Source organism: Arachis ipaensis, chromosome B10 (genome assembly GCF_059453495.1).
Source record: "Arachis ipaensis isolate K30076 ecotype BB chromosome B10, ASM5945349v1, whole genome shotgun sequence".
In the NCBI taxonomy this organism is placed as follows: domain Eukaryota; kingdom Viridiplantae; phylum Streptophyta; class Magnoliopsida; order Fabales; family Fabaceae; genus Arachis; species Arachis ipaensis.
Genome location: NC_142435.1, coordinates 9,863,252 through 9,879,342, shown reverse-complemented (window position 1 = coordinate 9,879,342; position 16,091 = coordinate 9,863,252). Strand labels below are relative to the sequence as shown.

The 16,091-nt window shown below is 36.2% G+C and overlaps 2 protein-coding genes across 4 annotated transcripts; one reads left to right on the top strand and one right to left on the bottom strand.

The window, feature by feature from the left end:
- The first annotated feature begins 357 nt into the window (after nucleotides 1-357).
- On the top strand, nucleotides 358-1,443 carry LOC107623403 (Haloacid dehalogenase-like hydrolase (HAD) superfamily protein). 2 transcript variants are annotated; one of them, XM_016325640.3, is made up of 4 exons: nucleotides 358-517; nucleotides 593-764; nucleotides 851-967; nucleotides 1,049-1,443. In XM_016325640.3, exons 1-4 carry the CDS (start codon nucleotides 405-407, stop codon nucleotides 1,223-1,225), a joined length of 579 nt encoding a protein of 192 aa, XP_016181126.1. In that variant the 5' UTR covers nucleotides 358-404; the 3' UTR covers nucleotides 1,226-1,443. The 2 variants fall into 2 exon arrangements, with proteins under 2 accessions (XP_016181126.1, XP_020968685.1); XM_021113026.2 differs by having other exon boundaries at nucleotides 1,015-1,443.
- A 25-nt stretch (nucleotides 1,444-1,468) lies between these two features.
- LOC107623402 (uncharacterized protein At4g38062-like) lies at nucleotides 1,469-5,186 on the bottom strand. Of its 2 annotated transcripts, none has more exons than XM_016325639.3 (2): nucleotides 5,036-5,186; nucleotides 1,469-4,605 (listed from the first exon to the last, which is right to left on the bottom strand). In XM_016325639.3, exon 2 carries the CDS (start codon nucleotides 4,590-4,592, stop codon nucleotides 1,839-1,841), a length of 2,754 nt encoding a protein of 917 aa, XP_016181125.1. In that variant the 5' UTR covers nucleotides 4,593-4,605; nucleotides 5,036-5,186; the 3' UTR covers nucleotides 1,469-1,838. The 2 variants fall into 2 exon arrangements, with proteins under 2 accessions (XP_016181125.1, XP_020968684.1); XM_021113025.2 differs by having other exon boundaries at nucleotides 1,469-4,600.
- Between the last annotated feature and the right edge of the window lie 10,905 nt (nucleotides 5,187-16,091).

Sequence of the window (16,091 nt, the reverse complement as noted above, 5' to 3'; positions counted from 1 at the left end):
AAACATGGGAGTGGATCCTCTCCAATGAGAAAAAATTGGATGGTATCCAGTGTTCAATCTAACCATTTATTGCTCTTTCTCTCTTATTTATTTCTGGTCCCATTCATAAAATTAAAGGTGAAAGATTATACTGTATTATATCAATTGTTAAAAGAACTTGAGAAAATTCTTTTCCCACTTATATAGAGTGCGGGTTGGTTGGGTAAGGTTAAAGCTCAACCCGCATCTTACCCGACCCGCACGAGAACCCTACCCGTACCGTACTCTATTCACTGCGGATCGAGTTGGCAACCCTACCCGAGCGGGTGAGATCGAGTTGGATACCCGTGGATAGGGTACATGTTGCCACCCCTACTGTATAGGGAATATTTGTAGCTTCCGGTTGGCGGGGGAGAGAGAGAGAGATGGGGGATGTGGAGAAGGTGAAGGAGGAGGCTGTGCAGATATTGGGAGCGTCAGAGGTTTTACCTAAACTGGTGGTTTTCGATCTCGATTACACTCTCTGGCCTTTCTACTGGTACCTACCTACTCACTGCACCCACCCTTGTTATTTCTACCCTAACTCCCATCATTGATTGATTTTCATTTTCAGTGAGTGCCGGTCGAAGCGCGAGATGCCTTCTCTGTATCCTCATGCCACTGGCATCTTGCTCGCTCTCAAACAAAAAGGCATCCATCTTGCCATTGCTTCTAGATCCCCCACTCCTCACATCGCTTCTTCTTTCCTTAACAAACTCAACCTTAATTCCATCTTTGTTGCCCAGGTCCCTTCTCTCTCTTTCTCTCTCTTTTCCATTCATTACATGCGTCCTTCTATTCAATTCTTGTTATCTTCTTTTTTATTGTTCAGGAGATATTTTCAAGTTGGACACACAAAACAGATCATTTCCAGAAAATTCATTCCACAACTGGGGTTCCCTTCAACTCTATGCTCTTTTTTGATGATGAGAATAGGAACATCCAAGCGGTAATCAAATAAAAACCATGTTATTATTGTTTCTGAAAATTTTCCAGCTGAGTTGTAAGAGTGGTATGATTGGGATCATAGGTATCAAAGATGGGAGTGACAAGCGTCTTGGTTGGGAATGGGGTCAACCTTGGAGCACTAAGAGAAGGGCTTACAAGATTCTCTCAAAACTGGAATGCATCTCAGAAGAACAAGCAGAGATGGTTGGACAAGTACTCTAAGAAGCCAGATACTTCCAACAGTTCAAATCTCCCATAATTCATAAAACCCAAATATGTTGTATCAATCACTCCCAATCTAGGAAGTACTTTTAATGGTGAAATTTAGATTTTAGTATCTGCAAACAGAAATGTCCTATATTGTTGATGAAATAGAATAAACTGAAGTTGTGTGGATTGAACCCCCTCTATGAAAAAAGGGTGAAATATTTTCAACAGCGCAATTAAATTGATGAAAATGCAGGTGATTTGTGTTAGGTAACATTGGATGTAATGCAACTTATGCTTAAATTCTCAATAAAAATCGATGATTTCTTTAATATAATAAGTACAACAGAAGGTTTATCCATACATGCACAGCTTTCACCACTTAGCTGATATACTACATCTGGAAAATAATGAAACAGCTGAAAACATGTGAAATAATAAAAAGAAAATCATATGCAGCTCAGAACATGTGTTATAACTTGTGAGCTTCATGCGCCATAGCTACCTGACTACACCTATTGCATCTTTCAGCAAAAGAGTTTTGTTTTGCAGACCATTTGACTACATGTGCACTTGAAGCCAATATAGAACTAAACATGCAAAATGTGAAGAGGAAGTTAGTCCTTATGGCATGTCTTAAGCAAGAAAACAAGTTACTTTTCTGGTTACACATGCCAACTGTTAACCTCTCTCAGTGGCGATCGTCCATCTAAATTTTCTTCAACTCTTTTAGTTCTGAGAGGAAAATGAAAACCATTTGCTTTATCAGAATCGTGCAGCTTGTCGCACAGTACCGAGTCCATGCCTGTTTCATTTTCATCTATGGAGGTGCTCAGTATATTTCCCAACTTCTCCATCAAGTGCATATCCTCACTAGACATCTCTCCAATCCTATCACAGACATCTTCAATATATAGCAACATACTGTCCCTTTCTGTTGTTAATTTCATGATTTCTTGGAGCAAATTTTCTCTCTCAAACTTGAGCTTTGTAATTATACCTTCCATGCTGTGCTGTTTATCAGACAATCTTTCAGTTTCCAACTTCATGACTTCAAGAGACGCTTGAAGCTGCTTTGAATCTTGCTTTAAACATAAGAATGATTGTTCAGTGCGCACAGAGTTCTCGAGCAAATTGGTCATTTCCAACTCTGATTTTACTATTTTCATGTTCTTCTCTTCAATTTCCTGTTTTGCCAGGGATTCTGCTTCCTTTAAGGCCTCATGAAGCACACTGACCTCAACCGAATTTTCCACCTGTTCCAAGAAAGCCAAGCACGCTGCACTTAACAAATCTTGCTCCATTGCTGAAGCTAGTTCCTGAAAGTGGTTGATAGTTTGATCCTTCTTGGCTATAATGTTCAAAAGTATCTTTTTCTCTTGCTCTAGGGCATTTTCAGCAGCTAGTTGTGCAACAATTGCATCTTCTATTTCTTTTCTCAATGATTCTTGCTTCAAGCAAGCAAAGGCTATATCTTTTTGAAGATTATTTATGCAACAATCTCTCTCTTCTGAAATTTGGACTAGTTCCTTCTTCTCTTGCTTACATCTTTCTGCTTCCTCCGTTATCTCTGCATATTGCTTTTCCAATAAAGCTATCTGTTGCTGAAGATCTTCAGTTTTCCTCTCCTGATCCTTGACAATGCGGATAAGGTTTCCATTTTCATGCTTAAGGAGTTCTTCATTCTCAGCTTGTGAAAGAAGGGAAGCTTCCATCTTTTCACAAGTTGCCTGAATTTCTTTGAAAGAAATGTCAAGGGCTTCGGCAGTTGACTTCCAATTCTGTAATTCACAATCTAATCGGGAGATCTCATCATTTTTATTGGCCACTTCAAGTTTCAGCATTTCTAGAGCCTCAAATGCAACACCCTTTTCATATTTTAGGGTGTTTTCCACCTGCAAGAGTTGCTCTTTCAAAACAAGCTGGCCTTCAGATGATTCGTCTAGCATTTTCTTCAGTCGTTCAAGCTCTTCCTCCAACACTAAACATTCTCTTGCCATAGCCTTCTGTGAATCATCTTTCAATCTCATATGCTCTGTACTGAGACAAAGCAAATCTTCATTCTCACTGATACAAACTGCTTTATCAGTTTCTGTCAAAAATGATTTTGAGTCAGCCTCTGCAAGTTGTGATTTAAAGATCAAGAGTTCCATATGTTTCTCTTCAATTGCACAAAAACACTTCTCAAGTTCTGTTTGAAGCTCCCTTATTTCTTGTTCTTTGGTGTTCAGTGTAGACTTGAAAGTACTGATATCTGCTTCCATCTTTTCCGCTTGACAACTCCATTCTGATTCCTTAGACTTGAGCATCAAGGAACAGTTTTTATGCACCTCTTCCAACTTTTTGAGCTTGTTGCGGAGCTTAGATACCAAAGAATTTGCACCAGCATTATGGATTTGAGCTTCTCTAAGTTCTTTGAGTAATTCTCCCAGTTCCTTATTATCTTGTTCAAGGCGAACAATTTTATGTTCCATTTCCCTCACCAGCATCTCCTTGTCCCCTAATGAACTTCTGAGCTGCACTATCTCTTCATTTCTCAGTATGTTCAATTGTTGTATCTCTGACTTTTTCTCTTCACACTGGGTAAAAACATTCTCGAAGTGAGACTTGAATTCGGAAATTTCAGCCTCCAGGAGTTTCCTCTTGCTTTCTTCGCGAGCTAATGCATGATTGCACATCTCTAAACGGGATTGGAGCCCCTCAGCAATTCTTGTTTGAGAATCCAAACTAATCTGCAAGGAAGATAACTGATCAAGCAGTAGAGCTCTCTCCTTCTCCCACTCTTCTCTGCTTGATTGGAACTGAACTCGCAGCTGTTCGTGTGCTTCTTCGAGGTGTTTGAACTGTTCATTCCTCCACTTAATTTTGTCATGTGTGCTTATATTTTCTTCCTCCAATTGCAGAATCACGTCATCTCTCCTCCTCAAAATTTTAGCTTCTCTAGCCTTCTCTTCTGCCTCCAAACACTTCTTCTCTGTAGCCGAAAGAAGTGTCTTGAGGCCCGAGATTTCCTTACTGCTGGCACAAGCATTATGTTCCAGAAAAGTGTTTCTAGCATTTACTTCATCTAAATCCAAAACCAGCTTTCTGTTATTTTCTTCCAATTGCACCATTCTCTCATTACAATCAGCTTGGATCTTCTTATTCTCTGCACTCAAATACATAATATGTGTTTCTTTCTCGCGCAAACTAGACTTGAGATCTTCTTGAATCTTCTTCAGTTCAAATATCTCCTCGGAATTAAGAACGAGTCGGCTAGCCTGTTTCTCACCCTGCTGCTTAGCTTCTTGAAGTTTACGAGAAGCTTCAAAGCAATCTTTCTTTAAACTCTCAACCAGCTGTGTTTTGATTCGGCATTCTTCCTTAAGCTTCCCCACCTGTTCTTTTGCTTCCTCTAACTCTCTCTGGACACCATCCATTTTCTTATCTTCCCTGATACAGTTAAACATTCAAACCTGGGAATTTCACAACAGCTTCATAGATAGGATAGGAAGATAGTAATAGATCTACAAGCTACAGAATCACGTGCAGCACTATTTGCATTACTTATGAGGTAGTTATTATTATAAGAGTCAGAAACTTTATAAACTACTACGCTACTTGCACACCAAAATCAACCACCAGCGTTGGCTACCAGTGTTTTTACATGTTGGAATATAAATACACATTAAAAATAAATTAAATCACACATATATTTATACACAAATATATTGGTAGCTGATTTTAGTGTGAAAATAACATTTTTGCTTTACGAAACATGATATTTGTATGAAATTTGAACAACATCGTTTGTATACCAACATATGAAACAGACACGGAGAAAACAAAACAAAACGACTAGAATTTTGGTTGGAGAGGTTACCTTAGCTTAAATTTATTATTGAGAAAGAGCGAAGGGATTCTGTGGAGTTAATGGAACTGAAACTCACTGAGTTAAAATGCTGGATCTCAATCTGAAGCTGATGAATGAAGATCTCTCACTTTGAAGTCACAGAGCGCGCACCAACGCTGCGTTATTTAATTTTTGAATCTCGCTCTGTATCTAGTATCTACCCATTCCGGGCCAAGCCCACCTAATATAGATAGATTGGGCTATCGGGCTTTTGGTTTCTTCTGGTTTTGGACTTTGCGTACAACTGACTTCAGCCCAAATAAATGAAAGTTCAAATTGACTGTTACCCAAAAACGAACACATTTCAATTGAATTATAAAAAAAAAAAAATCATTTATTTTCTGTCACAAAAATATTTTATTTATTAATGTACATAGTAATCTAATATTTTATTAATTAAACATGAAAAATATTATAATTTTTCTAAACAATTATTAATTTTGAGTTCAAATTTTAAGAAAGAAAAAAGTTCTCATAATAAAAACATATATTCCAATTCTTCAACGTTATAAAACTATTTAAATTTAAGATTATTTAAAATTCTGTTAGGGAGACAATGAGAAAATGAAATATTTTAACAATATTTATAATAAATTATTTATTTGACCCAATATAAGTTAAAAATCAAAATCAATCCACCTTTTACCCTAATTTCAAAAACTCCATTCAATTTTATTTTAATTATAACCGTCTAATTCCTAATTAAAATTTCCTCCAATTCTTTATTTGTGCACCGACGGCAACCCTCCAACCCAATCCTCGTGACCTCCGCTGACCATCCGACCACTGTACCTCCATCGACGCCGACCAGAACCCCACGGTTCACCCTCCAGCGCGCGCCTCTTTGGTCGCCGGCAACAGCCAGTGCGGTCGCCCCTTGTTTTCGTCGCGGGTCACGCGTGTGCTTCACCGAAGGGCCTATCGTCGATGGAGTTGCACATTGCAAGAGCCTGAGTCACGGCTCGTCTCAGCGCTAGTACCGAGACCGCTGTGCGCGCCCCCTGCGTCCTGCAACCACCGTTCTGCGTCAGCCCCTTGAACCCGTGACAGTTGAATGGGTTGAGCTCGTTGACACCTAACGTGGTCGACGATCTACCGAAGGCTAGTGGGTTGATTTCTTAATGTGATGATATCTGTTTCTCTTGCTAGTAGTTTTACATGTAATGAATCTTGTTGAAGTGTTTGATTGTTCATAGTGAAGAACTCCATTATTGTAATTTCACTGAAAGTGTATTAAAAATTGTTGTTGTAGATGGTTACTTTAGCATGTTGACACTATTCGAATGGTTACTTTATCATGTTGCCAGATGGTTGGTTTCTATTATAGGGACTGATATTTGGTTTCACTAAGTTTTTATTTTGTTTGAATTTGGTGTTTGACGCGTTTCTTGTTTGTAAGCATCCAAGCTCTGTATCTGAGTCCTTTTAAAGATTCGTTGTAGTAATTTAAATGCATATATGATCCTCAAGTCGAGTTACGTACTCAATAAATTGATCAATTAAATATCAGTTTGTTTTTGTCTTGATGATAATTTAATATAACCATGTTGCCTTAATATTAGATGTATGGTTACTTTTGTCTTTGCTAATAATTCATGTTAAATATGATGTGATACCGTACAAATCGGATGGTTATTTTAATCCGCATTTGGATGGTTGGTTTTCATCATAGTAACTCTTATGTAGATTTTACTTTATTGATAGCTTGTTTGAATTAGGTGATGTTTGAGAGGTGTCTTATTTTTTAAGTAAGCAAATGTATATAAGATGCTTAAAGTGGGCTCTGGACTCGAATATTCATTTCTGAATTAACATAAAACGAATGGTTACTTTAATATCTATTTAAATGGTTGATTTTCACAGCAGATATTGCTGTTTGGGTGTGCTAGAGTTTATAGAGAAAAGGCAATTCTTGTAACTGAACTTAGGGAACTTCAATCTCGTCTGCTCGGTTTGTCTGAAGAGAGGGACAAGTCTCTTGCAATTCTTTGATAAGGTTGTTTACAATTTAACTTATTTAGTTGAAGATTGTCTGAGGATTGTTCTTACAATTTTCAAAAGTTAAAGCAGAAGCTGAAGTTGAAGGAGAAGAAGATGGAAAAATTCAAAAATGATGAGCACAAGGATCTTGTTAATGATGAGTGGGATATTTTTCAGTGGTAGTTGTTAGAGAATCATTAGTATCAATTAGGATCAATTAGTATCGTCTATATTTATGTAGTATATCTGTATATTAATTATAGGATTCTATGTCTTTATTACTCTGATTCATTTAGCACCTATAAATACTTCTTGTATATTGTACTTTTGAACACAACTCAATAATACATCTTTCAGATTACTCTCTCAGTCTCTTGTTTCTAACATGGTATCAGAGCTTAGGTCCTTTTTTTTCAATGAATATTAGTTCATAGCCCCATTGTTTTTCCTTTTCCGGCAGTGTTCTTTGGCCTCCTTTTTCGTTCTCTTTTCGACGCTTTGGTTCGTCACCCCCATAACCATCTTGTTCGTCTTGTCTCCGTGATTCCAACGCAACTAGAACCACCGCCATCCGCCGTCAGACGCGCCTCCACGCGCCGCCGAAATACGCTGCCACGACCAGGTTGCTCTTCCTTCTAGCTACCACCCGTGCCTCTTTGCTCGCATTTTTCGACCTGTTTCCGACGCTTTGGTTCGTCACCTCCGGCACCGTTGTGATCCTCTCGTCGTCAGCTTTCCAACGCTGTCAAGATCGCAGCCAGGAGCCAAACCCGGAAATTCATTCACTCTCTTAATGAATTGACCAAAGTTTTATACTACTGCGGATGGAACTACCACGAGAGAACACAGACAGAACTGCTACAAGAGAATGTAGACGGAACTGTTGAAAGAGAGCGAAAACTATATGATTTCTTCATGAGAATAGGTAAGCAGCGGATGACAATGGTGTTTGATCATTCGACGGTGAGTACCGTGCCCTCGCTGACACCACTGCTGAAGTTGTCTCGGTTCGTTGGCTTCTCGAAGATTTGGGTGCTCCTCAGTCGTCCCCTACTGATGTTTTTTGTGATAATCGCAGTGCTATTCAGATCGCCCATAATGATGTCTTTCATGAACGCACCAAACACATTGAGCTTGATTGTCACTTTGTTCGGCAACGTATCCTTATTGATGTTATTCGTCTCATTGCTGTTGGAACACTAGATCAGACTGCTGATATCTTCACGAAAGCTCATCACCCGACTCGTTTCCGGACTTTGTTATCCAAACTCAAGTTGGTATCCTTAGCTCCCACTTGAGTTTGAGGGGGGATGTTAGAGAATCATTAGTATCAATTAGGATCAATTAGTATCGTCTATATTTATGTAGTATATCTGTATATTAATTATAGGATTCTATGTCTTTATTACTCTGATTCATTTAGCACCTATAAATATCTCTTGTATATTGTACTTTTGAACACAACTCAATAATACACCTTTCAAATTACTCTCTCAGTCTCTTGTTTCTAACAGTAGTTATGTTAGGTATTTTGCTTATATCTTCTATTTCAAATATGAGTAGCAGACTAGCAGTAGTAGGTAGTAACAAATAGCTATTAACTTAAAAAGTTTATCGCTTTAATCTTTCTACAATTTTGTATAGAAAACATAATAAGGTGAATTTTTCTTGTATTCGATTTCTTTCTTTTGGTTATCAAATGTGCAATCAATTTATATTTTTTGTTTATTATCTTATTGAACATATATTGCAGGAATAAAAAAATTTTTAATTATCGAATTAATACTAATTAAAAAGGAAAAGAAAAAATATGACGTGGTTAATTTTCCCAAAATATGGTGAAATATAATTGGTCAATAACAATACATTTCTTGATAAATGAAGATTAGAACATCATTGATTTGAAGAAAAAATCATTAGTGCATATGATAAATTGTGTAATAATGAGATTGTAGTGACATATATTTTATAATTTATTAATTTATATTTTAAAAAAATAACTAACTTAAATAGGATCAAGCGTGTTAGTAAAATTTCAGCTTATAATAGGCACTATATTCATAATATTTTTTAACAAAGTCTTTTAGTGTATGTTTGGGCGCCATTATTTTGTTAAAAAAAGATATTTTTTCAATGAAAAAAGATCTTTTTTAATTTTTTAACGTGTTTGGCAAATTTCTAGTAGTAAAAGTAAAAGCACTAGTAAAATAAAAAAATTTTTTTTTGAGAAGCTGTAATTTACATCTTTTTTTAAAAGATCTTTTTTCCTTAAAAAAAAGATGTTTTTCATGTAATAAATAAACAAAAAAGTACTTTTATATTATTATACCCAAACATAATTGAAGATAAAAAAACCTTTTTACATGAGATATCCAAATATAAAATTACTTTTACTTCTCTATAAAATCTTTTAAAAAAAGATAATTCGAAAAAAGATCTTTTCTTCTTAAAAGCTCACCCAAACAAGCCCTTAATCTAGAAAAATTATGTTAAATTTAATCCAAATCAAACAAACAACCAAATTACAATGCAAATAACCATCATCTTACCTAGTAAAATGAATATCCGGCCTATTTTAATTTCTCTTTTACTTTTTTGTTTATATCAACACAACATAGTAATAAATTATACTACAAATGGTATACCTAAAATAATTATTCATTTTAGAATGACAAGAACCATATGTAATCATAGTAAAATGAACATCCCCTTAGTTTAAATGGTTTAAAGTATAATACATGATGTATCTTAATCATTGATGCGGAAAAAAAATCAATGAATAAGAGCAATATAAACAGCAAGAATTCTTATTGTATTAATCAATTACATGAATAAAAAGACATTATAGAACTATGCGAGTCTATTTGTAGCAATACATAAGTAAATTATTCATTGTATATTATCCTGTATTATTAATCAAGAACAGCACTATTCTAAAACTAACATAATAAAGTCATATTCAATTTGTAGTTCGGTAATAAGAGCACATTCCCTTGTTAATAAGAATTTCTTGCCTACTCAAGAGTATAATTTAGAGATGATCAATACTTGCATTGGTGAAATCGGTTGTCTTTGCTTTACCTCCAAGATCAGCAGTTCGGTACTTTGCTTCTACAATTGTGTCGAGGATGACATTTTGAATTTGGTCCGCTTTGTCATGGAGATTCAAATGGCGCAACATTGAAACACCCCTCAGCATTAAAGCAGTTGGATTTGCCAAATTCTACACAAGTACAAAGTTTCATAGATTAGAACATGTTTGTGACCACTACCACAGAAGTAAATTGACAACAATTACTATTCACAATTTTGTTTTTCAAAGAAAGAGAAGATCAAATTAGTTTTATGAAATCACAGAGGGCAAACTGATCTTGAGCACCTTCATGAAACATGCATTCAAATCCCATATTCTATAATAAGTTGATGATAATACCTCCCTCACCAACCTTGCAGGTAAAACATGTATGAAATGATGTCAGAAGATAAGATTGTAGCTTCTAGAATTTGTTGACCAAAGTGCAAAATTTACCTTACTGTTAAACCCAAATCCCCAGCCAAGCCAGCACAAAGGTCACTAATAATATTCCCATAGAGGTTTGACATCACTAAATAGAAAAAAGAGCAGGATTTTTCACAAGCTGTAGATTATAAAAATGAATGAGAGTAATTCCATTTTCAATACTCAAAATGAATTTCCAAATACAATTGCACTCTAAATCCAAGTTCACAAATATACCATCATGCAGCCATTGTCCTCTGCAACCTCACGACTACTCTAAAACAAAATTCAAAAAATAGAAGGTTACTATTAGATTCACAAATAAAATAAGATAGATATTTATATGTAAGTGGAAGGTAATGATAGACATTGAGGAAAAGACCTTCAGTCTTCTGTATAACATTGGCCTTGTGAATAGCAGATACCTGCGAGGACGACGCAAGCGCCTTCCTCGTTGTGGCTGCAGGAACGTTGCAAGTGTTCGTGAACGGCGGTGGCGGTGGTTGTGGCTGATTCCGTCACAGAGAAGGAGCGAGTCGGGAGGGAGACACACGCCAGCTGCGAGGGAATGGCTGCACGTCTGGGGCGCTGCAAGACCGCGGGAACGACGCACACGAACGGAGGGTGCTGCTGGGTGGTTGCCTTTGCGGACGTTGGCGTCAGCTGAATCTGTGTCGGACGGCGGCTGGTGTCTGTTTTGGAGCGACACCGGTGAACTAGGAGGAGACCGGGTGAGAAGGAGGTAACAACAAATAAGGAGAGGAAGGCAGTTTTTGGGAGGGTTTAGATAATCGATGGAATCCTTATTTCTTTTAAATTTTAAATTAAAAATAATTAAAAATTAATTAATTAATTATAATTTGATTTTAATTTTAATTTAATTTTTATTGTACATATTATTCATTACATATATTTGGCTCCTCATATTTTTTTTATTTGAAATAGGTCTTCAAAAAAATTTCATTGAACATGTTTGTTTTCAATAAAAATGTTTAATATGTATTATATAAATAAATTTTTGATCAATTTTATTATAAATTAATTAAGTTTTAAAAATAATTATAAGAAAAATTAGTATTTTTAAATTTGTGCCATTTTACCATAATTTTTAGAAATTTATCTATGTCATTAAAATAGTAGAAAAGCTTTACATCCATGTAATTTTTTCATCCAAACTATCCAAGTAACTTCCTCCACACGCGCATTTCCCCCTCTCTCTTCTGAATGGAATCAATGAATGATTCAACTTCAAATCAGTTGAATGAGAACGACCTGGTTTATTCATCTGAAACGAATAATGCTGATGAGGTTTGGATTGTTCAATTTTGAATGAATTGAATGGAATGCGATTGTGAATTTTATTTGAATTGAATTCAATGGACGTAGGTGTTTTTGAATCTGAATTGAATTGAATCGAATTGAATTGATAATATCTAAATTGTAGATAGAGGTGTTTCGAATTTGCTTTTGTATAATGCATTATGTTTCGTTCACTAAGTACTATACAATTCTTTCACTGTGAGTAACTGTTCGTTTCGGTAAGCATAAAGGAGTTTGAATTTATTTTAATACACTGGATTATGTTTTGTTCACTCAATATTCGTTCACTCATTACTATAGAGTTGTTTCACCATGAGTACGTGTTCGGTTCGGTATGCAGAAATGAGTTTGTAAAAAATATTATAGGAATATATATAATGTATTATGTTTTATTCACTTAGTACTAAATAATTTTTTCACCGTAATGACGTTTTTGGTTCACATGCAGACCAGCTATGTTGTGGATGAAAGATTTGTCCCAAAGGTGGGGATGATTTTCAAGACACTAGAAGAAGCTGGAAAGTTCTACAAACATTATTCCAAACTTGTTGGTTTTTCTACCAAAATAAGGAACACGACTTGGGACGGAGACGAGATTAAGAATTAACTAATCGTATACACCAGAGAGGGGAGGTGGAAATCCAAGATATCTCCAACTTTGAAAACAAATCCTTCAGCCGGGTTGAATTGTCCAGCCAGGGTTTACGTACACATAATGAAGGACGTTGGTCTTTGGACAATTTTCAAAGTTATTCTGAATCAATCACATCCTTGCTGTCTAGACCAGGCAGAGATGCTCAAACAACACAGGGAGCTTAGCATGTTTGTGCGTCACACCATCGAAAGCAACGAGGAAGCTGGAATTAGACCAATCAAAACTTATCAATCATTTGTGGTAGCAGCTGGCAGCCACCGTGAACTAAGTTTCATAGAAAAAGACGTGAGGAATTACATCACAAGGGATGTACGGAATATTTCTGAAGAAGATGATGCCAAAGAATTTAGGAAGTACCTACTAAGAATGAAAGAGAAGAACCAAAATTTCTTCTTTTAGTTCAACCTTGAAGGCGATCACTGCATTAAATATGCATTCTGGGCCGATGCAAGAAGCAGGGCCGCATTTGAGTATTTCAGAGACGTGGTTTCGTTCGACACCACCTATAACACAAATAGGTATTCCGTTCAGTCACATATATTTTCATGTTCAGTGCATGTACAACTTTCGGTTCATCACGTTCTGGGTGCGCTTATTTATCCAAGTACAATCTAGTTTTAGGTTCTTTTGTGGGCGTGAATCACCACGGCCAGTCGACACTTCTCGGATGCGCGCTGTGAAAAATGAGGACATCCAATCATTCAAATGGCTATTTGAGTGTTGGCTACATTGCATGGGAAGGAAGGCACCAAAAGAAATTCTTACCGGTCAATGTTCATCAATTCAAAGGGCAATTGAGCTGTGTATGCCAACAATAATTCACCGGTGGTACATCTGGCACATCATGAAAAAGATCATAAACAAACTAAACGGCTATAAGGGACACGAAGAAATTGAACAAGAGATGAGCCATGTTGTTTGGAACTCGTACACAAAAAATGCATTTGACAGAAACTGGAACGATTTCCTCATAAAGTATGGCCTCGGAGGCAACAAGTGGCTCTCAGGTAACCGATGTTTGAATTCGAATTATTTTCATGTCGTTAAAACATGCACAAATTTCCATTCACTGGTGCTTAGGTTTTCGGTTCATTTTGCAGCGCTGTATGAGGATCGGTATATATGGATTCCAGTTTACCTGGATCACCACTTCTGGGGCGAGATGAGAAGCATACAAAGGAGCGAGAGCAAGCACTCATTTTTCAACAAGTACATCATACGCAACAGCTCCTTGAGATAATTCGTGAAGCAATACGACAATTGCCTAGCAAGCAGAGAGCAAAGAGAGAGAGAATTCGACGCTGTAGACTTTTACACTGTGATATCGTGTGCAACAAAATCAGCAATAGAGGCCCAGTTTCAACACGTGTATACCCACGAGAAGTTCAGGGAAGTTCAAGCACAATTCAGAGAAAAAGTGAACTGCATCACAAGATCAATGCATTCCACCTTAGGTTTCACAACATACGAAGTCGTAGAGAAGGTTTCTAACTCGGCATTCAACAAGTTTTTTGTCACCTACGACGCAGTATCATGAGAGGTAAAGTGCCAGTGCTTGTTGTTCGAGTCAATGGGCATATTGTGCAGCCATTCTCTGAGCATCCTAAGTTTCGAGCGAGTGGATAACGTGGCACCAAAATACATACTGGAACGTTGGAGCAAGAACATAAAGAGGAGGCACACACACATCAAGAGCAGCCAAGATGAGCCTCTACTGAAGCTGAGAAGTAAAAGATTTGACGACTTGGTGTTTCGATCACATAGTATATGCAAATTTGCATCCGAGTCCGAGGAGCTGACCAGAATTCTACATCGGGCGTTTGACAAGGTAATGGCCGAGATGCAAGAATATCAAGAGAAAAGCAAAGAAAAAAGTTCATTATCCCATGAAGAAACGACATTGAGTGATGTGAACGACCTTCAAAGCCCGCCACGCGTCAAAACAAGAGGTCGGCTCAATAACAGACTTGGATCAAACCTAGAAAAAAAGATCTCAAATGCCATGAAAAAAAAAGAAAAAGACAACTCCAAATGAGGTAAATTTTATTTGCTTTCAATTAAGAAAAATTCATTTGTGCATTTTCCTAATATACGATTTTATTATATCTTTTGCAACTGAACCTTTTAGATTGTGGATCAACCATTCAGTCAAGCTCTAACCTTTACAATGCACCAGATATGAATTTTTCCATAGAGGATTATAGGAGTTTTAGTTTTTATTAATATAAATTTTGGTTCACTGTGTTTATAAATTTCAGTTCACTGAGTTTTAGTTTTTTATTAATATAAATGTCAAAGAGTTCAGGTGTTTTTGAAACTGAAAATTGATAGAAATATTTTTTATAATTAGTTCTCTGCTATATTGATATATGTAGTTATTCGGTTCGTCCAGTGTATTACTTTAAGTTCACTGTGTGTTTGGGGTTCACTGTGAGCCTAGAACAAAACAGCAGCCAGACAGTTCCAACAGATATATAAATTGACATCTCAGACCGACAAGACAAGGAATAATCTATTTTGAATCAGATATGAATATGAACGTTAGCTATATACATTGATATTAAGATTAGATATACATTAACATTTAAATTAATATTTACATATATACATTGAAAGAAGCATTGTTTGCTTTTTTAAACAAGTTAAACAAAATATTGTTAATTACAACCAGTCAATCATAGTATATCCTATTTACTATCTAAATCCCTAGATGTGAATTTACAATAAGGGTTGGGGAGGGCAGCAGATGTCGGGAGTCTTATTGCTTCAGATGCCTGATTCACTTGGTCTCTAATTTTGTTCATTTCGTGCAACAGAATATTCGGACCATATTGGTACCTGAAGTCATCAATCTCTTCCTACATTTCAATTGAAAGGAATTAGTTACATAAAAAATGAACCTAAATGAAATAAGAAATGAAAGAACTTTATTAATGTAGAATGTACTTACTTGTGTCCAAGCTCTATATTTATATCTTTTTCCGCTTTTGATCTTTTGTGGATCAATTGTTTTGAGCCATTTCATGACGTATATGCCGCAATCATAGCTAAGAAATAATTGAGTATAATATGATTAAGAGTATACAAAATAAAACACATTAAAAATAGCACTATTGAAGAGAAAAGATTCTTATTCTGTACGTTGACCGTTCAGCATGATATACTCTGCTTCCTCTCCCTTTCCGTCCATTAAGGGTTCTGCCCCAGCGTACACCCTCATCTGGAAAATTATTAAACCATGAAAGGGACACAAAAAGTAAATAAACAGAAGCAACAATAGTGAACCGAACTCCTCTCATGTACTGAATAATTTGAATAATTTACAACAAAATAACTTACAACAAATTTGTTCAGTTTTATTCTCGATTCATGTATATCTTTTTTGTCCTTATTGACAGGGTCAAGGACATAGAATGCCTTTTTTTTTTACATCGGCAATCCACAACCACCAATGCCCTCCGTTGCAAACCTGCACAAACAGCTGAAGTTTGAAAAAATGATAGAATATTTCAGTCAAAACAATAGCAAACGAGAAAATTATCAAAGAATTTTTAGAAATGAATACTTACAAA